Below are 25,611 nucleotides of genomic sequence, written 5' to 3' on the forward strand. Positions count from 1 at the left end.
ACTGGATCAGACAACTTTAAACAGAGTCACCACCACCACCACCACCATCCCCAAGCCAGCAGGAGGCCAAAGGAGAGATTCACGGATGCCTCTGTCTCCTCCCCTTCCTCTTCTTCCTCCTTCACCTCCTCCTCTACCTCCTTCTCCTTTGGCTTTCCTTTTTCCTCTTTTTCTTCCTCTCCTTTTCCTTCTTCGTTTTTGGGGCTTTAAAAAAAATTGTTTGTTTTGGGCAATCAGGATCCAAAAACCCCCCTATTTTGAGGGAACTCCTGCTGTGCGTAATTGCAGAGTACAATGTCATCTCCCTAAGTAAGCCAGAGGCTGGATCTTCCCTCTCCCAGTCTTCTGGTAGTAAAGGAACAGCCAATCAAATATTCTTGTGCAGGATTTTCAATTTTAAGAACCTAATACAAAAATGAGAGGCAATTTTTAAATTACATATGGGGATGGCAAAAGTAATACAGCAAGAACGTAGTAGCAGTGGTCCAAGGGCAGTAGTGCCTGCAGCGAAAAGTTAACCAGACTGTCCTCGTGGTGTGATCTCAGCTGTAGTGCAGGCTGCTGTCCAGGCTCATTCCCCAGATCCCCTGTTGATTTCGTGAGCTCCCTGCAATCTTCTAACAAATCCTTTTCTACTTATGTTATCCAGGATCTGTTTTATGTGATTGATAAATTGGGAGAGGGGAAAGGATAGGAGAGAAGGATCAAAGAAACTAGAGGTCTTGAGAGGACCCAACAGCAGGTATTATATATGTAGGGAAGCAGAGCACCGCTGGAAATCTGGGAGACATTCGTCAGTCGATAGATAAAAGAGGAAAGATTTCAAAGTGTCTCACAGGATGTAGCCATGAGGGTAAGAATAGAAATGAAGGTCACTGAAGTTGAAAACAATAAAGAATTATAGAACTAGCATGTTGAATGAGTGGCCACCTAGTCACTGAGTCATCCTGAATGATGGTGTAATTTAGAAAGGACAGAAAACTGATAAAGAAGTGCCAACAGTGCTGATCAGCAATGAGTAAGCAAAAGGGAGACAGTGATAAAGAAACGGGGAATAAGAGGAACAAATTTCAAAGGAAGAGTTTTTTTTATAAGAATGAAAGAGCAATAATTTGGAACTAGAGGTGGGCTGACTCACCTTGCTACTTGAAGGCAAAAAGACATGGGAAAATGAACTGCCCTTACTCAAACTGGCACCAGCGGAAGTGGTATGCCAGAGAGAAAGCTGAGGTTAAGTGAAGAAGAAGAGATGAGAGGGATGTTCTACAAAAAGAGTATCTGTAAAGTGTATTTACATTCGAGTAGGTCTCAGGCACCAAAGAACTCCATACAAAGCAGTGAGAAGGCTGTCAGTCGCAGGAAGAGAAAGGACGAGATAAAGATGGGCAGAGCTATGTAAAGAAGGGAATACAGGAAAATACAACGACCGGAGATGTTCACATATGAACCAGACGTCAAAGAGCTGAACATAAGTATACCGAAGGAAATTCATATTTAAATACAAAGGCAATGATCCGATAGATTATTTTTCCACTCTTTTACCTAAGGCCTGGGCTCCTAAGTCTTACTTTTCCCAAACTTAGATTCAAATCTGGGTTCTCTGGTGAATTCTTGACAAGTTGCTTGACCTCTTTGAGCTTTAACTGGGGTAGCAGCTCCTTTCAGAACTGTAAACACCAAGTGAACACATGGGGCAGTCTAACACAGCACCTCAACCTGCAGGCACTAACAGATGCTCGCTAGACTACTGAATTCTTAAAGGCAGGAACATGGCCAACAACCTCCAGATGGCTCCCAATGATTCCTCTTGGTTCTCACACATATTTTGGTCCCCTTTGACATTTATAGCAGGGCTGATGGTATGACCAATATAATACAGTAAAAGTAACAGTATACCGCTTAGGTAATAGTAATAATAGATAACACAGAATATAATTACCGGAAAGTGAGATGCTGCCGTAACAAATGCCTAAAACTGTGGGAGAGGGTTTAGAGTCAGGAAGTGCTGGCCTTTGAGTAGGCTGCAGGCTAGAGTGTCAAGGAAAGTGAAGAAAAATTACATTGCAAACTGTGAAGGGGGATCCTTTTTACGAAAAGCCAAAAAAAAAAAAAAAAAAAGCTATTAACATGGAAAGTATAAAACATTGCTGATGAGTTAAATAGTCTAGGTAAAGAATGTCTAAGATAACTATTAAAGGTGCACCTTAATTCCTTCTAGCTGCATATAATAAAGGAGGAGAAAGATAGCCTAAAGGAAAGAACATGTGTGTTTTTTAAGCCAGAAATTGTAGTTTTGAAATTCTCTTTTTCTCCAGGTGGCAACAGATGCCAAGATAAGAAATAGCTTCTGGGCAAAAATCAAATTTGGGGCACTGGCAGGAAAACACAGTCTAAACAGGAAACAAAGTACAAAGGATAGAGCTGTAAAATCCTTTGTTAAGACCTTAGAAAGGTCAGTTACGGTGTCTCAGGGCACCACTCAAACTAGCAAAAGAACCTCTTAGGAGTTTAAGGGTATGTCTCAGAGATCCTTTTAATCAAACAATAGGGCTTCAAAAGAAGTCTAATGCCTCTCAGCTGTCTCAGCAGAAGCTCAAAGTAGACAAAGGCTTATCGCAAATAAATCTGTATATGTGGCTTTTGCTTAATAGACAGTAAGATTCATAGGAGACCCATGGACATTTTAAGAGAATTATATTTGCACCTCCAGCATGGACTGAAAGAGGATAAAGATAGTACAAAATAAAATACACACGCACACAACTGGACTCCCAAAAATTCTAATGGTAGTAAACAGGTTTAGAAAACTGCTTAGCTGAACACATGTACTATCTCTTATAAAAAGGAGGGTGTCACAGAGGGTAGAGCTAAAAGTCACCTAGAATCATTTCAGGACAGTAGGGCCAAGTCCTAATCAAGAGCCTTCTAATATGCCCAACTGGATTTTATGGACCAGTGACTCCATGTGCCTTCTATTTCCCCCCCTTTTTAATAGAAGTGTGTATGGAGGTTATACTTTATTTTTCCCACCACTGCATGTTGGGTGGCAAGTAATTTGTCTCTTTGGTTCACAGGTCTCCAGACTGAGGGAAACCATACTCAAGGAGCTGTACTTAAGTAACTACTGCCAAGGAAACTCATCCACACCTGTGCTTGATTTAGATGACATTCTGGACTCTTAGCTGATGCCATAACGGAATGAGGCTTTAGTGGCCTTGGGAAAGGGTAAGTGTATTCTACATGTGGGAGAGATGCAAAGCATTGAGAGCAGAGGGAAAGCTGTGGGAGTCAGCTACAAGGTGGTGCCCGTGACCCCCACCTCCTAGTATCTACACCATTGTATAGTCACATCCGAGATTAGACTAGTGTTAGTTTATGTCATTAATAGACATTGGCAAAAAAATAGCATATCATTTCTGAAATTAGGTTATACAAGGTATTGTGACTTCAGTCTTGATCTCTGTTTCTCTATCTGGTTTTTGAATGACTCGCTCTGGGGAATGCCAGGTGCCATGTTATAAGGACATTCAAATGGCCCATGGAGAATCCAGGTATCCAGAAACGGAGGCCCCCAAGCCCTGGCAAGGTAGGTTAGTTGGTTAGAGCATTATCCCAATATGCCAAGGTTGTGGGTTTGACCCCCCGTCAGGGCACGTATGAGAATCAACCAATGAATGCAGAAATCAGTGAAACAACAAACCAATGTTTTTCTTTGTTCCTCTCTCTCTCTTTAAAAAAAAAAAAAATGCAAGAAGGGAACTGAGGCCTCCAATCAACAACCAGTAAGGAACTGAGGCCTCCTGCTAACAGCCATGTGGGTGAGCCCAGATTTGTGAGACTCTGGGTCAGAATCACCCATTAAAGCTACATCTGGAAATCGTGTGACATAATAAGTGTTTTGTTGTTTTAAACTGCTAGGTTTGGGCATAAATGGTTTCAAAACAATAGTTATCTGAGGCAGAGACTATGTCAAATTCATTCCTTTATCTCTGTGATCTCAGTTGTTTAATACATTTTGCTAAATCAGATTAGTTTTCCTTTCCCTGCCTTCTCTCATCTGGATGTGTCACTTTCTGAATTGTATAAAGAATTCAAGGTTTTAACAGTTATTTTGGAAGTATTATTTTACAAAGACCTTTCCCTCACAAAACATATATTTAGTTGTGTTTCACTGCTGGTGTCTACACTTTGAGGGAAATGCGGTCCACCTTAGCTTTCAAATGAGCTTGGTAGGTTTCTGACTTATCATAGTTTTTTACATGCTATTTTACTGTAAACAGCCTTCAGACATTTTAAGGAAAGTTTTCTTTGATGAAAAAATGTTCAAGCCTAAAAACAGAATGCAATCATAGGCAGGTCTATATAAAGATGTCTGTCATATTGCGGTTTTCAACTCCCGATCAGCTATTCCTATCTCTGTGCTTTTATGGTTTAAAAAACTCACAGTCACAAGATGTGAAAGAACTTCTCTAAAATCTAACTGATCTCGTCTTGAGTTAATCAATCCAGAAAGTCCATTTTCACACCTTTCTTTGCTTTCAACACTGTGAAAACCAGAAAAAAAAAATCTCTTTTTTAAAAGGCTCAAGTTTCCTTACAAATATTTGTTTTCTGATTTTAAATAAATGTCAATATGTTTGTGTGGTTTTGTTAGAAATTTGTAGTGTTGATATAAAAGTTTAAAATTGCAGGTAATACCTGACCAAAGAGATCCTGCCTAATGCTAACTATATATTTGACCAAATAGGCCCTGCCCCCTCCTGGCCTATTTCTTCATCTGTAAAGTGAGAGTAATAACTCATAAAGTTGTTATAAAGATTAAATGTAATGATGTATATAAAGGGATTATCATAAAGTCATCGCACAGTGAACAAGCTCTCAAGAATACAAAGGACTGCCAGAAAGGAAGGTTTTAAAGAACAAACCATCAAACACCACACATTGATGGGGCCACATCAAATGGGCACAAACCCAACTGAAAGGGCTCCCAATGGCTAGAGCCGGAACAAGCTGAACAGCAAAATGAAGCAGTAGTGAATTATAAGCCCTAAAGATACAATAAATATCCATGAGTCTATCCTGACATAAAGGAATGACTGAGTAAACAAATAAATAGGCGACAGGAAACAAATCTCCTGTGCAGAAGAATTCCAAATATAGAACTTATGTAGGTTCTCTACCCTCAGAAGGCAGAGCATAACTCTCCACTCTTCATGCGTGGGCTCTACATAGAGACTTCCTTCCGGAGAGTACAGTATGGAAAAAGAGTGGGGAAAGAGGAGAAAAAGAGGAACTTAATGGTGGATAAACCTGACAAACACTACCGGCCAGGTGACCTGGGTAAACATCAACAAGGATATAAATTATGTTGATAGGATGTAACCTTGATATGATGTGAATAGCATTTTACCCCTGTGGTCTTCCTCTCCAAACCCCATAACCCCAATTAAATCATGAGAGAAACATCACACAAATTCCAGTAGAGGGAATTCTACAAAAGAGCTGACTGATAATCCCCAAAACTGTCAAAGTGGTCATCAAAAATGAGAAAGTTTGAGAAACTGTCACAGCCAAGAGGAGCTTAAGGAGACATGACAACTAAGTGCAATGTGCTGTCCCAAAGGGGTCCTGGAACAGAAAAGCAACATTTGATAAAAATTTTAAATACCTGAATAAAGTATGGGCTTTAGTTAATTCAAAAATTATTTTATTAACATCTTACTTTGAACAAATTTTGCCACAGTTTGTAAGGTGCAGCACAGTGTAACGGTTAAGATAACAAACTCTAGAGACAGACTGGGTTTAAAGATCAGTTCCACCATATATTAGCTCTGTCACCTTTTGGACAAGTTAGGTTACAGAACTAATAAAAGGACAATATCAAGAATATCTTGAACAAGAATAAAAAAGACTGTATCAAGAATATATATCTCACAAGGTTGTTTTGAAAGTACTACCTGAATTAGAGTAATATTTAATAAGTTTACCCATTATGGTTACCCATTTTTCTAAACCATGGAAGTTAATTAGTATCTCAGGAAAGTAAGTTATATAGATTTTGATATAATTTTGAGAGAAATTAAGGTTTCTATTACTCATTCACATGAAACATGGAAAGAGAAAAGAGGGAAAATCTAATTTCACACTCAGGATTATTAGCGTTAGCTTTCCGGAGGTCGCAAAACTTACTAGAATCTGTTGGCATTTCACTAATATTTTTTGAACTGGTAATTACTATAATTCTTATATCAGGTTAGATATATATAAATCATCTTTCTTAAAATATTAAGTAAAAGTTTACATTTAACATTCATTTAAAAGTATATTCTTTGCATTCTTCTAGTTGTTCCTACTCTATTGTGACAACACATGCAGCAGAGTTGCTTATTATAAAATAAATATATATCCCAATATATAAAAATTAACTCAAAATGAATCAAAGATCTAAATATAAGACCTGAAGCAATAAATTATATAGGAGAAAACAGAGATACTAACTTATGGACTTTGGTCTTAGAGAGGATTTTATGAATTTGACCCCAAGGGCAAGGGAAGTAAAAGCAAAAATAAATGAATGGGACCATATCAAACTAAAAAGCTTCTTTCTACACAGCCAAAAAAAAATGGTCAACAAAACAAAAATGCAACTAGCCAAATGGGAGAGAAGATATTTGCAAACAACAGCTCCAACAAGGGATGAATATCCAAAATATACAACTCAACAACAATAAAAAAATCCAATTAAAAAATGGGCAGAGGATCTGAACAGACACTTCTCCTAAGAAGTCACACAAATGGTCAATAGAGATATGAAAAGATGCTCAGCTTCACTGGGTAGTAGAGAAATGCAAATCAAAGCTACAATGGGATATCAGAATGGCTGTCATCAACAAGACAAGTGATAACAAGTGTTGGAGAGGCTGTGGAGAAAAAAGGACCCCTCATTCACTGCTGGTGAGAATGTAAACCAGTACAGCCACTATGGAAAACAGCATGGAGGTAACTCGAAAAAGAAAGAATAGAGTTACCACAGGACCTAGCAACCCCTCTTCTGGGTATCTACCCCCCAAATTTGAAAACATTTATTCACAAAGATATAAGCACCACTGTGTTCACTGCAGCATTATGCACAGTGGCCAAGACATGGAGACAAGCAAAGTGTCCCTCAATAGATGGCTGGATAAGGAAGACGTGGTACATATAAACAAAGGAATACTATTCAGACTGAACAAAAGATGAAATACTGCCACATGCGACAACAAAGAGCTTGAGAATATCACGCTAAGTGAAATAAGTCAGACAGAAAAAGTCAAGAACCATATGATTTCACTCATATATGGAATATAAAACTGAAAGCAACAAATGAAAAACAAGACAAACAAAAACTCATAGACACACACAACAGTACGGTGGTTACCAGAGGGAAAGGAGAGTGGGGGTTAGTAAAGGGTAAAGGGGGTCAATACATGGGAGATTTGACTTTGACTTTGACTTTGGGTGGTGAACACAGAATGCAATACACAGATGATGTATCATAGAACTGTACACTTGAAACCTATACAATTTAATTAACGAATGTCACCCCTATATATTTAATATTTTTAAAGGAATAAATATAAGTAAATTAACATATCACTAAAATAATAAGATGCCTTTTTAATTGGTGAAGTCACAGAGGCAAGTTATTTCATTATATAGTAATTCTTTTTTCTCTTTAATTCCATATTAAGTTATTACCGAAGCCAGCAATTGGACATATTTGTTTCTTAGCAATGGAAATGCTAAGGCTAAAAAAAGCTATTATACCAAGTTAAAATCAAACTATAGAAATAAAAGTTATATTTAATTTCAAAAGAAGAAATCAATAATAAATATAGTGGGAGCTGTCATAACCAAAATAAAAGTCTAATTCCCTAGGTTATAGAGAAATTTTTAAACAAATAATGTGGCTGAGTTCTTTTTTTCTAAAGCTAAGTCATCTGTATACACATTTAAGTATTTATGGTGCTCAAAACCCTGCCTACAGAAATCAAGATAAAATAATAAGCCCCAAGAGGAATCCTTAGCATGAGGACTGTTTAAAACATGCAGCAAAGGAGGTAAAGAAATGCCCCAAAGGCTAATTAACTGTAAGTACAAACAATGTTATTGCTGTTTGACCCAAGTAATGCCAATACCTATTCCAACTATGATGTTAAAACATAGTCAAGAACCAATTACGGGGTTTTTTTGCAAGGAGGAGGAAGGAGTAGTTCTTAATAAATGCTTATTTTATAAACAATTTGATCCAAAGACAACATACCACCAAAACACCTGGCTTAAAAACGAAATATTATATTCACTCATCATCTACCTATGTGTTAATTTGTGCTTCCATTTATCAAATGTTCACTGATAGTTACCACAAATACGTTCTAATTTTAAAAAGAGAACCCAGCTACAGCAAAGCATGAACAGTAGATGTGCTCAAACTCAGCGAAATAAGTAGACAATGCTACAGAAGCACCAGGTGGCATCTACCCCAGTCTTAAGGGTGGGACTTGGGGAAAGCCCAGAAGAGTCAGAAGTTGAAATAAACAGGTGTTCATTCATCCCTACTCCTTCCTAACCCCAAACCCAGTCACAAAGAAATTTAGAATCTCTAAACTCTAAAAGCTGCTCAGTCATTTCCTCTGCCGCCACCTAGCTCCGAATACCACCGTGATCATCTCCTCTTGCCCTGCTCCAAGCTGCCACAGAGCAGGCAAGTGACGTCTTACAAACATAAAGTGAATTGTATTACCTCCCTGAATAAAAAGCTTCGATGGCTTCCACGTGCCCTTAAATCGATGTCAGCTCCTCCTGACCTGGTCCTCAAATAGGCCTGGCCTCTGCCTACTTTACAAACTCCATTCCACACCACTCTTCAGCACCCTCATCCTCCATTACAGCTACGCTGGCCCACATTCAAGGCCTCCAATAAGCACGCTCCTTTACTGCTGCAAGCTTTTGAATTGGCACATCCTTTTGCTGAAAACTAGCAGGTTTTCCACAGAGTGAATGCCACATGCAAAGTCCCTGAAGTAAGAAAAAGTTAGGTCAGGTGTCCCCCTTCAGGAGCCCTCGGTGTTTTTGAAGTACATACCCAAATGTTAAATAACTATGTAGTTATGCTTCTCTCCTCTGTAGTAATATGACCCGTAAGAGGCCAAGGCCCAAGCCTGGTTTTTTCCCTAATGTCTAGCACAGTGCCTGACACAGTGGGTTATGGTTGATAACATGTGTAGACCCCTGGCTGGTGTGGCTCAGTGGATTGAGCATCAGCCTGCGAACCAAGTGTCGCTGGTTCGATTCCCAGTCAGGGCACATGACTAGGTTGCACATCAGGTCCCCAGTTGGAGGCGCGTGAGAGGCAACCGCACATTGACATTTCTCTCCCTCTCTTTCTCCTTTCCCCTCTCTCTAAAAACAGATAAATAAAATAAAATAAAGTAACCTTGTTAAAAAATAATTAAAAAAAAAAAAAATGTGTAGAGCTCTCGCTCTCACTACATGTGAAGTGCTGCCACATGCTTTACCAGCATATGAAGTAGGTCCTACCATACTCATCGGACACATGAAGAAGTTAGAAGTTAGGAACTTAGTCTAAAGTTGCTCCCCTCTTTGGTAGACCTAGAATGTGAATCCATAAGGACTCCCTATAGATTGCATGTTCTTCACTGTTCACTCAGCAATCAACCAACTAAATAAAGCCTGTGATGCGCTTGCGTTATGGAAGCAGCAAACTGGTTGTTATGATGAAGTGTGAAAAGCATGGAGGGTGCTGCTGGACATATGACCAGGAAAAAAAAACAGGGAAACAGAGGCCCCAGTCGGCTCTGGCCCACAGAGACAGACTAAGGCGCTGCTCTAGATTAAAGGACACTCAGGAGACACGAGACACTAAATGCAGTAGGTGAGCCTGGACCAAGCCTGTGCTGGAGGAGGAAATGCTATAAAGGGTGCTGTTGACAACTGGGACAACTGACAGAAGTAGACTATGGACTGTAGACTTAGATAAAATAGAATGTATCTATATTAAGTTTCATAGATTTTACATAAGAGACTATCCTTGTTTCTAGGAAATACACACCAAAGTATTAAGAGATAAAATGGCACAATTGTATGTAACATACTCTCAACTGTTTCAAGTAAGAAATATATGCATACAACGTTATATTACACATTACATTACAATATGTGCTATATTACACATGAGAGAGAATAAAATGTGGCATTGTTGAAATTTGTAAATTTGGGTAAAGGGGATGTGGGAATTTGCTATACTATTCTTGCAAACCACAAAGTTTGAATTATTTCACAAATTATGTTTAAAATAACTAATGTTGAATAAGGTATGGTCCAAGAACGAAATATCTGGATTTAAGGTTTCAGAAGGGACACAATTCTAGGTGACACACAGTGTGGCCATGGAAGTGGGTAACCGAGGGGTAATGGAGATAAGTCTTTGAAAGTGAGGTAACATTTGACAGTTTCCCTCTATTTTCATTATACTGTAGTTTCATAAGACATTTCATTTTAATTACTGATTTCATCTGAAGTTTTTAACCTCTGAATTCCCTTTCACTTTTCTTTTGAAGATTTTAGTGCTTCGTCGTCGTCGGCAGCCGTCCGTCTCGAGAGACGATGGCGTAGCTTCTTGAGAGTCTATCTGCACCGCCGAGAATGGCTGTGCAGTCCGATTCGGGAGTGACAATCCCTGCCGCACTTGGTACAGGTGAAGGCAGATGGCTGTTGTTGCTGCTGCTGACGCTGCTTCCGCCTCGATCTTTTCTGGACCGCCTCCTCGTTGCGCGCAGCCTCCGCGCGTGACGTACCTTGCCTGACCGCGAGCCTCCAGGCTAGGCGGTCGTCTGCTTGAACTTCCCATGTGTTGAGATTGATGGAGCATTGTGTCATGTCCTTTTTGCAGATGTCTTTGAACCGCAGTTTTGGGCGCCCTGTCATCCTCTTGCCTTCTGCTAGCTCGCCATAGAGGAGGTCTTTGGGGATACGGCCTGCATCCATTCTTTTGACATGGCCGAGCCACCTGAGGCGTCTCTCGCTAAGAACTGCATGCAAACTGCTCATATTGGCTCGCTTCAGCACCTCGGTGTTGGGGACCTTATCCTGCCAGGTGACATGCAGGACGCGTCGCAGGCACCTCATGTGGAAGCTGTTGAGTTTCCTTTCGTGCCTTGCGTAGGTGGTCCACGTCTCGCTGCCATAGAGGAGAGTGCTGAGTACGCAGGCTTGGTAGATGCGCAGTCTGGTTTTCTCAGTGAGGCTGGAATTGTTCCACGCTCGCCGGTTCAGTCTGGCCATAACTGTGGCTGCCCTGGCGATTCTCCGGTTGACCTCCAAGTCGACTGACAGAGAGCTCGAGATGGTGGACCCGAGGTAAGTGAAGTCGTTGACAACCTCCAGGGTGTATCCGTCGATGGTGATGCATGGGGGAGTCCCCGTGCCTTGAGCCATAACATTCGTCTTCGTCAGGCTGATGGCTAGTCCGAACTCCTTGCATGCGTGGGAAAGGCAAGTGACTAGCTGTTGGAGTCCCTCTTCGGAGTGTGATGTCAAAGCTGCGTCGTCGGCGAAGAGCATCTCACGGATGAGCACCTCTTTGACTTTGGTCTTGGCTCGTAGACGGGCCAGGTTGTAGAGCTTGCCATCGGATCTGGTGTGAATGAAGACACCCTCGCTGCAGTCCTTAAAGGCGTATTGGAGGAGCATGGAGAAGAAGATTCCGAACAGCGTAGGCGCGAGGACGCAGCCCTGCTTTACTCCGCTGCTGACTGGGAAGGCCTCAGAGGTTGTGCCGTTGTAGGACACCGTGCTGTGCATGTTGTCGTGAAAGGACATGACCACAGCAAGCAGATGTGGTGGACAGCCAATCTTCCGTAGCAAGCTGAAGAGTCCGCTTCGACTGACCAGATCAAACGCCTTCGTGAGGTCAATAAAGGCGAGGTAGAGTGGTTTATGCTGCTCGTGACACTTCTCCTGCAGCTGGCGTAGGGAGAAGATCATGTCCACTGTTGAGCGGCCAGCTCTGAAGCCACACTGGGACTCTGGGTAGACGCGGGAAGCAAGGGTCTGCAGGCGGGCAAGAGCGACCCGGGCGAATACTTTGCCGACGACGCTGAGGAGAGAGATGCCCCGGTAGTTGTTGCAGTCGCTGCGGTCTCCTTTGTTCTTGTACATGGTGATAATGTTGGTGTCTCTCATATCCTGGGGGATGTAACCCTCCTTCCAGCAGAGACAGAGTAGATGGTGGAGCGGCTGTAGCAGGACTGGTTTCCCGCTCTTTAGGATTTCTGGAGGGATTCCGTCGCTTCCTGGTGCTTTCCCGCAAGCGAGGCGGTCGATGGCTTTGCCGAGCTCTGCCGCAGTAGGTGGGGTGTCTAGCTCCTCCATGACTGGTAGGTCTGGGATGGCGTTAAGAGCAGTGTCTGTTACGGTGTTCTTCGTTGCGTACAGCTCGAGGTAGTGCTCGGTCCACCGCCGCATTTGCTGTTCCTGGTCAGTGATGACCTCACCTGTCTTGGACTTAAGGGGGGCGATCTTGGAGGGGATTGGGCCTGTTGCCTTCTTGATACCCTCATACATTCCTCGTGCGTTGCCTATATCGGCGGCTTCCTGGATGCTTCTGCACAGGTTTAGCCAATAGGTGTTGGCACAGTGGCGGGCGGTCTTCTGGACTTTGTTCCTGGCAGCCCGTAGAGCTTGAAGTGTACTGGGAGTGGGCGTGGCCTTGTAAGCCAGTAGGGCCTTCCTCTTAGCCTCGATCACGGGTTCCATTTCTTCCCAGTGAGCCTCGTACCAGTCAGCGTTCTTCCGCTCTTTCTTCCCGTAAGCAATAATGGCGGAGTTGTATATGGCGTCGCGGAGACGTGGCCAATTGGATTCGATAATGTCATCTGCCGCCACTCCCTCGCCGAGTGCATCTTCCATCTTGTTGATGAATTGCTGGGTCTTAACTGGGTTGCTGGCACAACTGGTGTTGATGCGTGGGCGACCCTTCATCTTGGAGTGGTGCAACCTCTTCGGCATTATGCGCACCTTGCTTACCACGAGGGCATGGTCCGTGTCGCAGTCTGCACTGTGGTAGCTGCGGGTGAGGAGGGTGCTGCCAATATCCGTTCTTCTGGTGATGACGAGGTCAAGCTGGTGCCAATGACGGGAGCGGGGGTGCCTCCATGACACCTGGTGGATCTCTTTGCACTTGAAGAATGTGTTTGTCACGCACAGGCCGTGGTGACACAAAAGCTCAAGCAGTCGCTGACCATTCTCATTGATCTTTCCTCTCCCAAAGTTTCCAAGGCAGGTGGGCCAGGCCATGTGGTCGGCTCCTACTCTTGCATTGAAGTCTCCAAGGAGATAGAGAGCGTTACTTCTGGGAATCTTGGATAACGCTTCGTCCAGTGCATGGTAGAACTGTTCTTTCTCTTCGGTGGTGGCGCAGAGGGTTGGGGCATACGCGCTAAGAATGCTGACTGGGCCGAAAGTTGTTGACAATCGGAGGGTAAGTAATCTCTCTGTGCCTCCTGTGGGTGGCTCTATGGAGTTAACAAGCGTGTTCTTCACAGCGAACCCAACACCGTGCTGTCTTGGTTGGTCCGGAGACTTCCCTTGCCAGTAGAAAGTGTAGTTGGTTTCTCTGATAGTTCCGTTGTCGGCCAACCGGGTCTCCTGTAGAGCCGCAATGTCGATGTTTAGTCGTGCCAGTTCCCTATCGATGACAGCGGTTTTCCTGGCACCCTTGATCCACGGAAGGTCTGCAGTAAGTCCGGGGCACATGGTCCTGATGTTCCAGCTAGCGAGGCGAAGAGCCGGAGGCTTCTTTCTTGTTGTTTGCTTGGAATTAACTGGTGCGGGTGTTTTGTGGCCCACTTTTCGAGAGGCGCCTCTCTGATCCCCACGCACCCAGTGGGGCAGGCGAGCCATGGCGAGACGGTAGCTGTCCAGTGAGGTGCGATGACCTCTCCCACCATCAGAGGAGATCCCTGGCGCTCGTTTCCTTCGCCAATCGGATGAGCTTATAACCGGTATCTGTCTCCTCCCGTGTTGAGTCGGCATCTTGCGATGACGCTGGAGTGTCCTCTCAAGTGAAACTGAAGCTACAGAGCCTGGGCAGGGTGATATGGAGGGTCTGCTGTTGCCCATGCAGCAGACCCCCCCTCTCTTCGCAGCTGAAGGGTCCAAGGGAAAGACAAAGTCAATACAGCTTGGCTTCAGGTGCGCCGCAGGAGTTGCCGGTGTTGACTACAATGTCAAACCGCCTTAGGGACTCCGGCTCCGGATTTTCTGTCGGGGTTTACTCCCTTAGCCTTTCCCCTGAAGAGGTATGCCGCAAGGCAGCGGAGGTTTTTTGGGGTCAGAGTTTTCCTTCTCTGATTTTAGAGATGTCCTTCCTCTTTCCTCCTTTACAGTCTTGAGGGCAGCATTTACAGGCTAAAATAGAAAACTGGCAGTGTAACCTTCTAAGCAGATACTACCAATACCCTGCTTGGGTATACTCACCCAACAATAAACATCTCTTAAATGTCCTCCAAGTGCCATGCCTCGAATTAGTAAATGGCAGTGCAATGGCAGCCAAACATTTGGATCAGTTTCACTAAGTAAACCACCAACACAAGTAGGTTTTTAAAACAATAGAATAGTGTCTCATTTTATTAAAAATAATAACTATTTTTAAGCAACTTACCAGCAACACTGAATAAAAACCTGGCTGTGTTTCCCACTGTTTCAACTGCTCCTCAGCTGGCTTTAACACAGCAGTATCCTGACTGGTGGCCTGAGTTAAGACTTGAAGAACAACAGTGCTGGCACTATTGAGATCCATGGAAACCAATTGGCTCAGTCCGAATAGCCTGGCTCTCCAGCTTCCACTGTCCAACACGAAGTGGCGTCGGTTGGTCCCGCGCCCCACGCTTGCAAGTCCACGCGCCGCCGCCCACTGATGCCGAAAGCGGCTTCTAGGAACGCGCCATGTTCTGAGTCGCAGCTCTAAACGATGCGGACGCTAGAATATCGCGTCACAGACATCCACAGCAATAAAAAAGATCAAAATACTGATACACAAAACAACACAAATGAATCTCAAAAAGCATTACGCTAAGTGAAAGAAGCAAAGCATAAAAGTCTACATGAAGTTCTAGAAAATGCAAAATTATAGAGACAGAAAGTAGATCACTGGTTGCCTTGGGCTATGGGGCTAGAGGAAAGGATGATACAACAAGACACAGGATAATTTTTAGGGAGATGGAAATGCTTTAATCTTGATTCAATAGTAGTTATGCTACCGAAAAGCAATTTGGGGTCCTGCTGCCTGCCGCCACCCTCTAGGCAAAATTCCAGAAGCAAAGGTTTGGTGATAAAGAAAGTCTATCCAGTCACAGCTTCAATTACTTAAGCCTATCAATTAAGGCTAAACTCTAACACCTGGGCCCTGCTATCACTTCCCCCTGTTTTAATCACCTTATTTCTATAGGGCTAGTTACAAACTAAAACAGCATAAAATACAAAAACTACACAACTTTGGAAGAATGACAGGCCTCTGCCTCATAGCCTGTTCCCTCTAGAACACCCAAAGAATAAACCAGGGACCCTCTGCCAGGCCAGCCCAATCCTTTAGAAAAATAGGAAGCCCCACACTTTGTTCTTCCACAGAGACACGAACTTAACAATATACTGTCTAAAAATGCTTTAAGAGAACTCCAGAAACCAGTTAAAAAGTCATAATATCCCAGGAAAGTGCAAAGCCAAAACCAGCTACATTAAAATGGTTAAAAAATTATTTCACCCATGAGAGCCCCTCCCCTAAGCCAGCACAGAAACAACCTTAAAGAAATGAAGACCTAATAATTATGAGACAAAAATAAAAACGACCATCTTAAATAAGTTCAATGAACTTCGAGAGAAAACAGACAACTAAGGAAAATCAGGAAAATGATGCATGAACAAAATGAAAATATCTTAAAAAACAGAACTTCAGGAATTGAAGAATATAATAATTCAATTAAAATATTCACTAGGAGGACTTCTGGCCAAGATGGAGGCATAGACAGACATGCGGCGTCTCCCCCCACAACCAAGAAGGAATACAACCACCTCAAAACTAGAAACAACCACAAGTTCCAGAAAATCAAAGTGCATGGAAGTCCAGCAAACAAAGATATAACCTGCAACCAGGACCACCCTATTCAGCTGCACGTTTACATACTACATAAAACACTTTTAACTTTGAAATAACTGTAGGCTGAGAAAAGGGAATCAAAGTTGCAAAGACACGACCTGAGTTCTGCACGTCCCCTCACAGCGTCCTTACCATTTCTATGTACCTGGCATTATTCTAACTGTTGAATGCACTGATTTATTTAATCCCCACAAAAACCTTATGAAGTAAGCACCACTGTTTTTTTTTTTCTTTTCTCAACTTTTTAAGTTTTTTTAAATAGAAATAGAGCATACATATAAAAAACTATATGTAAGTGTACAGTTTAATAAATTTTCACACATATAATTAGCACCCAGAACAAGAGAAAGAAAATATCCAGCACCTATAAGGTCTCTAGGCCCTATCCAGTCACTAGTCCTCCCCACCTCCCAAAGCAACTACTATCTACTATCCTTACTTGTGAGAGCAGAAGTTAGTTTGCTGTCTCATACAATATTATTTGTACATAGCTTCTTTAACTTAATTTCATTGCATGTAGTTATAGGTCTGTTCATTCTCTTATTGCTATATAATATCCTCAACCTTTAATTTTGAAATATTTTAAGCCCCAGAAAAGTTGAAAAACTAGTACAATGAACACCCAAATACCCTTAACTGAGAACATGAAGGAATATTATTACATTTTTCTATTTTATAGATGAGGGAACCTAAGGCAAAGAGAATTAGGTAACCAGCGCTGGTCTTGCTACTGGGATCTAGTCAGTCTAGCTGCTGCTTAGTTACCAATGCAAATCTAACCAATTAGAGGTACAGAGCTCCTCTTCCTCATTACTAATGAAGATCTTAAAGAGAATTTCAGATCCCTATTTCTTTGACATTTTATTAGACATAGTACCACTTTTCAGGTTTGTTATCTTGGGTCCTACTCGTATTTAATCTATGTGGTAATACTGAATTTCAAAGAAATTTTAATATTTCAACTACATCAAAATTGTAATAACAATGATTATGGCACATCACCCTCTACCATAGCTGGGCCACTTATCCCCAAATCCTAAGTCTCTCTGATTTCAAGTCATCAGAGAGTAAGCCTCCGGTCCTCTGCACGGATGAAGAGGAAGTGATCACCTGCTTACTCCAGGGGATGGGAGATCCAACCACTTGACCTAGAAGTTTCATCCAAATATCCTAGATTTAGCCTCATTTCACATACGTGTCTTCAGAGATGGCTGCTGCCTCCAATCCTGAGCCTTTCCAGGATTTTCCAGATCTACTTGGTTTGTTTCTTTTTGGTTCCCTCCCCTCTATGCTTATGTTTATTTTCTTTGGCTCTGCTAGGCTAGTTGCCACTCGTCCATCCATTTAATAATTTAGTATTCCCACTCCTAATGTCTTTTTACAAACTGCTATTATCTCCTTTCCCATTTAATTTATCCTTGTAGGTCTATCCCTGATTTTATTCCTCTACTGTCATTTTAGTTGAGTTTCAGGAAGGGTCAAAATAAATGTGTGCTCAATCACCATGCTGAAGTGGAGGTGCCATTCTAGCTTTTAAATGATGAGGCTGGATTAAATGTGATTTCCAGTCTAAGTGCCTGCAAATGTAATGGGGGTATCTCTGAGCTATTTTCAATATTTTTTAAAAGGTTAGCAGAAAAATACATTTACCCATAATAACCATGCAGGGTGACATTAAATTTCTTTACTCAGTGAGTAACTCCTGCTTCATTCAACAAATATTTATAGTGACTGACTACATTCTCCACACTAAGATTTAGTAGTAAATGAAGCAAAGTCTTTGACTTCATGAAGTTTCCACTATAATAGAATAGACAAACAATAAGCAAGTGTGTATCTTACACTGATCCTAAACTGATTGGCAACTATGTGTCTTTGATTAACGAAAAACTTTGGAAATGAATTAATGTAATTAGTACAAAAAGGTTCACAAGATACTCACAGAACTTAGAAATTAGACTATCCTCTGTTAGTAATCAGTAAGGACCAACAGAGGTGAAAGTAAATGAAATCATTTTTCCAAAGTGGGGAGAGGGTAGCGACCAAGCGAAGTCAAAAGATTACTGGATGATAGCAGTTTTCAACCAGTGCGCAGCGGCACAAGAGGCACACAGGTGTGCCACAAGAACTTTTAAAGCCTGCACTACCTGACTATTCAGTCAGGGGCACTGACTTCTTTGCCCTTAAACTGCCAAATAAAAAAATGACAACAGCCAACACAATAGCCGTCCAGTGTGAATAAGTCAAAATTATGCCTATTTTTGTCAGATTAGCAAAAATTATATTTTTTGGTGTGCCACAGAACTTTAGTACTTATGCAGTGTTGAAAATTGCTGCTTATAAGAACATTTATTGCAGCTTATATATAACAAAGAAAATTTGGAAACAATACAAACATTTAACAGTCAGGAAAAGCTTAAATAAGTATATTCCATAAATAAAAATGCAGCTATTATAAATTATGTTTTTGATAAATACCTACAACATAAAAAAGTGCTTATAATAGTAAGTGAAGAAGCTGGATATAAAACTATATACTATAGCACCTCGAGTCTATAAAACAAACACAATACAAATTTGCCTAGGAAAAAACCTTAAAGGAAATAACAGTAAAATGGCCAATGGTCACTTGTTAGAAATGCAAATTATCCCACTAAAGCTCTAGATAATGAGATCATGGGTGAATGTTATTTCCTTCCTTAAGTACATTTCCACTTCACTGCCCTGTGTGAGGAACAGAGGGTAACAACATTGACTTCGGAGGCAGACAGACTGAATGTCAGCCCTTGCTTCACCACTTAGCCATGCTTGGTCACATTGCTTTACCTATCTTTCAACACTTCAAATATTTCACTCTACTTCCTCCTGATTTACATGGTTCCCAACAAGTCTAGGTAAGGTCCCCCTGCCCCTGGCTTCTGTAAAGATTTTCTTGTCTTTGGCTTTCTGCAATTTGAATGTGATATGCCTAGGCATCAATTTTTTGGTATTTATTCTGCTTGGTGTTCTCTTATCTCCCTGGATCTGCTGTAGTGCTACTCGTTTTGGAAAATGCCTGGTCATTGCTACTCCAAATATTTCTTCTGCTTCATTCTTTCAATCCTTTCTTTCTGGTATCTCAATAATGTATATTTTACACCTTTGTAAAAATTGTCTCACAGTTCTTGAAGGCTTTTTTATTTTTTTCTTTTCTTTTTTTCATTCTTTTTCCTCTTTGCATTTCAGTTTGAGAAGTTTCTATTTTCAGCATCTTCAGGTTCGGTGATTCTTTCCTCAGTCATGCTGAGGCTACTGATGGACTCCTCAAAGGCATTCTCATTTCCATTACTGTGTATCCTGCCTCTAACATTTCCTTTTGATTCTTTCTCAGCGTTTCCATCGCTCTGCTTGCGCTATCCATCGGTTCTTGTGTGGTGTTTCCTTTTTCCATTGGACGCCTTTTAACTTCTCTGGTAATTCTAGAGTATGTGTCATATCTGAGTCTAGTCCCAGTGCTTGCTTATCTTCAGATTGCATCCACTGACAGACACCTGAGTTGTTGCCACCTCTTGATTATTATGAATAAGGCTGCTATGAACTTTGGGCGTACAAATATCTGTTGGAGTTCCTGCTTTCAATTATTGGGTATAAACCCAGATGTGGAAGTGCTGCATCATGTGGTAATTCAACATATAATTGTTTGAGAAACTGTCATGCTCTTTTCCACAGCAGCCGCACCATTTTAGAGTCCCAAGGACAACGTAAAAGGGTTCCCATTTCTCCACATGCTTACCAACACTTTCTATAGTAGCCAATCTAATAGGTGTGACGTGGTATCACATTGTCCATTTGAATTTTTAAGTTACGAATTTTTGACAAATTTTTATAGATTAGTCAAAGATAAATTTAAGTCCAGTTTTTCTGCAAATTTTATTAATTCTGAATTAGAGGAAGTATATTAAGTTTCAATAAGCCAGTTTTTTTCTTCAGTTAGTCTCTTCTAAATGTTTATCAGTCTAAAACAAGGACAGAACTTGTTAAATGGCCCCCAGTATACGTACAAATACATCATATGTGATCAATAACTGGTAAGACTTATTAGATTTAAGTTTTTCTTAACCCTTAGATTCCATGTCACGCATCTACTAATAACTATTCCCTAAATAGCAAGCACCTTCCTTCCTATTCACTCAGCATTCCGTTAGTGTCAGGCATTGTGGTAGGTACTGGGGACATAAAGATGAATAAGACACTGTCCCATTACAAAATTATGAAATATGTATAATTATTCCCACTTTACATTTGAGGGACCTGAGGCTCCTTAGGTTTAACATCTGGGCTAAGATCAGATAGAGGTTAGGGAAGCTGAAATTCAAATTCAGGTCTTACTCCAAAGCTCACTTTTTCTACTATTCCATACTATATTCTGTAGTATCAAAAAGTAACATTCACCTGTAATTTCTGTTTTTTTAATTTAGATTTCTGATTGTTAGCTTTTGAGGGGAATGGCATGATTACAGAGAAATAATAGTAATGATGATAATAAACTTGTAAAACCTTTTTGATTTGGAGTTAATAACTGTATAGGAAGCACTTTACCAAGCAATGTTATCGAAGCATACAAAGTAACAAAGAATATTTTAGTACAAATAAAAATAGTAAATCCTAGAGAGAGCTTTGGGTATTTGAGGCTTACTAAAAAAATTGACATACCTTCCAAAGCTCACTGGACTGCCAAAAGTTTAAATTTTACTTCTAAGCAGTTTGTTTCCTAGGCATGATTCTAATTACAAACAGAAGATCCTTCCAGTCCTATATAAAACTCTCTGGGAGACAGACACAATAAAATAAGATTTAAAGATCCAAAGAATCAACACTTGCATTGATTCTCCATTTAAACAAACATTTTTTAATCTAGGAAAAAAATTAAATCATACTATGTTAAAGCACAAAAATGCTACAAGTAAGCATAACTTCAATGTACATAATCTTATAGAAAAATTGTATATATAAAACATTCTAGACCTTGACCAATATGGGTCTGGGCAAAAGTAGGTTTACAGTTGTTCATATGGAAAAAGACATGCCAGTTAGGATTATTACAATAGCTTTATTAACTCAAAAGAATGTCACAACTGTAAACTTACTTGTGCCCACCACTGTATTCTCAATACCTATATCAAGATTAATCCCTAAATGTTGAAGAAGAGCTAGATGACTACTCACAAATTTAATCCTCCTTTATAACAAAAAAAAAAAAAAAAAAGACCCTCAGATTAAAGATGAACTGTTCAAAATATATGTTTCTACAAAGAGGAGTTTTGACCAACAGTTGTTTTCTAAAGACAGGACAGTGAATACTTTGGCTCTCAAAAAAATGTTTGTTGAACGAGATGAAATAGCTTATAGCTTACCTGTAATGAGGGGGGAAAAAAACTCTAAAAATAGTTTTATATACTTTAGGTATAGATTTTTAGGAAACAGCAAGTAATGCTTTGGTTAAAACATAAGCATCTTTAATTCAAATGATCTAAACTCAACCAATATTGAGCACCTACGATGTGCTCGGCAATCTGCAAAACACTTAGGGTAACAGATCAGAAAATGGTCTCCACCCTCTGGCGCTTATAGGGTAATGTATACATCCTCCAAAATTATGCTTCCTTTTGTGTGAGTCCATGCTCATCAAGCAACCTTTGAAATATAAATTCACTCTCCCCCAAACCTATGAAACTTTGTAGTATTACATTGCAGAGATCAGCTTTCTGGTCAACGTATCAACATACCTTACTTATGTTAATAAACCATTAGTCAGGTTTGCACATCCCTGTTCATGAGTTTAGTTAGCTTGAGAGAATCCCCAAAACCTGAGTAATTGTAATTGGTTAGATGTAATTTCTAAACCTTCAGAGCTGAGAATAAAATATAGGAGTGGAATAACTATACAAAGATGATATCACCAAATGAGTCCCTAGTCGATCCTTAGACAACATACCTTTATTTCACCATGCTCTTCAAACTGCATTATAGTTAACTCATAAAATGGTTAAGAATAAATGAGATAGACCATATAACAGTGCTTCTCACACTTTAATGTGCATATGAAATCACTTGCAGATCTCTTTAAATGCAGTCTCTGCTTCAGCAGGTGAGGGGTAATGACTGGAATTCTTTATCTCTGATAAGCTACAGGTGATGCCCAAGCTGCTCGCCACAGACCAGGAGGGGAGAGAACACACCTGGCTCAGCATCTGGCACACAGGCTGCTCTGCCCAGGTAACTGTTCCCTCCCGTTTGTGAAGTCTTACTTCCCTTAGTGACCTCAGCATTCTTGGAAGATGATGGTTTTTTTCAGCTCTGTAGTTTCCAAAGTTCCATATGATAGGCATTATATCTGTACCAGCTGAATGAAGGACAGCCAGCTTTTTTAAATCATATTCTATTTTTCAATTACAGTTGACATACATTATTATGTTAGTTTCAGGTGTGCACCCCAGGGATTCGTCGTCGTCGGCAGCCGTCCGTCTCGAGAGACGATGGTGTAGCTTCTTAAGAGTCTATCTGCACCGCCGAGAATGGTTGTGCAGTCCGACTCGGGAGTGACACGGTATCTGACTCCTCCCGTGTTGAATCGACATCTTGCGATGACGCTGGAGTGTCCTCTCCAGTGAAGCTGAAGCTACAGAGCCTGGGCAGGGTGATATGGAGGGTCTGCTGTTGCCCATGCAGCAGACCCCCCCTCTCTTCGCAGCTGAAGGATCCAAGGGAAAGACGGAGTCAATACAGCTTGGCTTCAGGTGCGCCGCAGGAGTTGCCGGTGTTGACTACAACGTCAAACCACCTTAGGGACTCCGGCTCCGGATTTTCTGTCGGGGTTTACTCCCTTAGCCTTTCCCCTGAAGAGGTATGCCGCAAGGCAGCGGAGGTTTTTTGGAGTCAGAGTTTTCCTTCTCTGATGTGCCCTGACTGGAGGATCGAACCAGCGACACTTAGCTCGCAGGCCGACGCTCAGTCCACTGAGCCAAACCAGCCAGGGTTAACTGTATATTTAAATGGGATTAGACATTATATAATTTAGTGATGATCCCCATAAATCTTGCACACATCTGACATCCAGCTTTTTAAATTATTCTTATATAAAGAGAATTATTTCCTCTTCTCACTTATGTTGATGTGTTAAGCAGTCAAGAAAGGAAAACAATGTGGAACATTGTTTTCCTTTCTAAAATACTTATCTCTACCGTTTATGGCTATTTTGATGTGGTTTTTGCGATGAATCTGCCAATTACCAAACGTAAACTCTATCATGTTGAGTAACTAATAGGATGGTAACCACGGATCGGGTTTTCAACCATACTGCTGAATGAAAACAACGTCAAGGTCTTGCAGATAAACGTGGATCATCACTTCGCCCTCCACACACGAAGCACACCAACCCTTCGTCCTACTGACCACGAGCCGGCAGTCCCTCGGCCGCCCGCCGCGCCCGTGACCGTGACCGCCCTGGGTCAGCGGAGCCGGCCGTGGGCCAGCCGCAGAGGCCCTGCCGGCGCACTGGGGCTCGCGCGCGTCCCCGCTCCTGTTTGCTGTCGTCTTTATTAGGACTGTTTTGTTTTTGTGTTCTAAGACAGAACACCAGCCGGGTGGCGCAGCGCCGGCCGCCGAGCTGACATTTCCGAGGGTGGAGGCATGGAGGGGACGACTGTGACCTCCTGCGTCCCCATCCAGGAGGCAAAATGGTGGCCGTGGAAGCCACCACCTGGGCCGGGCGGGGTTCGGCGCGGGCGGAGAGGACCCGCCAGGCACTGGGGGCCGACCTGTCCTCCCGCAGGCCGGCCAGGGGCCCCCAGCCTGGGCAGCGGCCCGCGTGGCGTCGGGCGAGGGTCTGGAGGCGGGGTCCCCGCGGCCGGGAACAAGTACGCCATTACGGCCCTTCCTGGCCGGTCCCTGGGCCACAACCTGCGTTGCAGCCGAGGTTACGTCCCGGGAGGGAGGGAGGACCGAGGAAGGGCGGGAGGGGCGGGGAGGGGAGGGGCGGGGCCAGAGGGGGCGGGGTGGGGCCGAGGCATCAGCCGTGACAGCTGCGGAGCCGGGGAGGGTGGTGTCCCCTGCAGGACGGCCAGGGCGGCCCCTTCCGCAGTCACCCGGCTCCCAGCGGTGGAAGCCCCAGATCGGGGGTGACCCCGCCCCACCCGGCGCCTCTGATCGGGGCTGGGGTCCCGGCGGGCGGCCAGGGCAGCCTCTTACCTGTGCCGTCCTTTTCTTTATCGTCCGCCATCTTGTGCGGAGCCTGTCGCCCGGGAGACGTCCGTCGCCTAGCATAGGTCGCGGCGTCCTCGCCCCCTTCACCCCCCGCGGCGAGATGGGATCTGCACGGCCCACGACTCGGAATCCCGAGGGGGAAAGACCCTAGGACGGGGGGCGGGGCGCCTCCGAGCGTGCGCCCTTCCCCCTTCCCCTCCGCGACCCTCTCTCCCGCGAGACCGGAAGCCCCGTCCCGCCTGAGACCCCGCGGCGCTTCCCGGCCGCGGTCCCTTTCGTCCGGAACCGGGCCTGAGCCCTTGTTTATTTAATCAAGTTATTTGCTAAAGTTCCGCGCGCCTCCTTCCCCTGATCTCTGGCCCATTTGGGGACATCAGGCACACTGCTCTCCCCCTCCCCTTCTGTTTGGACGACGTGGCGTTGCTCCATTTTTTTTTTTTTAACTCAGATTTTAGAAGGCGGCTGGAGAGCTGGGTGCAGTGCTCGGCTTCCGAGGGGGTGACCGAATTCCCCCGCCGCCCCACCTCTGCGTCCCCGGCCGGCTGGGCTGAGAGGCCGACGTGCCCCAGCGCCTGCCCTGCGTGTTTGCTCCGACCCTGGCTCGGTGCCGGCTCCCAGGGACGGTGTCAGCGCAGCCCAGTAGCGCTGGAGCGAAACGGACACGGGCGGGTGCGGGAGGAAACGAGAGCCATTAGACTTACTACTAGGGGAGCGGACTAGCTGGAGAAAAACGTGTTAAAAGAGGCGCAAGCACGGCGTTGTCAGAGCCACCATTCCTGCTGCAAAATAGAAGGTTCTCATGGCAACAAGAACGTGCCCATGCTGTGATTATTGTTACACAATGGAAAAGTTTTAAACCACGCTTTTCTGAAGCTTTGCAGCTGGAGCATGATGTTAAGTTCTGATCGCATTTTAAGAATAAGCTCACCATACAATAATATTTTTTTAAAGTGAGTTTTGAATAATATGCCTTAATGATAAGGGTCAAATAAATATTTTGAAAACTAAGATGATTGTTAGTGTATATGTTTACTAATTTAAATGATGGTGTTATGGAAAAAGTTTATAAACTAAATTTTAAGAGGCCTTCCATATGCAAGGTATTGGTATTCAATTATTTTACGTTTTTATTCTTTTATTCTGATTATAATTCTCAG

The 25,611-nt window shown here is 42.7% G+C and overlaps 1 protein-coding gene across 2 annotated transcripts in view; it reads right to left on the reverse strand.

Annotated features, from left to right (window-relative positions):
• Positions 1–24,748, reverse strand: part of DRC8 (dynein regulatory complex subunit 8) — a 74,229-nt gene extending 49,481 nt beyond the window's left edge. Inside the window, exon 1 of one of the 2 annotated variants that reach the window (XM_090263439.1) lies at positions 24,440–24,748. In XM_090263439.1, the coding sequence (XP_090119565.1) occupies positions 24,440–24,470 (31 nt within the window). In that variant the 5' untranslated portion in view covers positions 24,471–24,748. The remainder of the gene's footprint in view (positions 1–24,439) is intronic. The other variant, XM_090263438.1, reaches the window with a different exon arrangement.
• Between the last annotated feature and the right edge of the window lie 863 nt (positions 24,749–25,611).

The sequence above is a fragment of the Furipterus horrens genome, unplaced genomic scaffold, assembly GCF_987537825.1.
Source record: "Furipterus horrens unplaced genomic scaffold, mFurHor1.1.pri manual_scaffold_15, whole genome shotgun sequence".
In the NCBI taxonomy this organism is placed as follows: Eukaryota; Metazoa; Chordata; class Mammalia; order Chiroptera; family Furipteridae; genus Furipterus; species Furipterus horrens.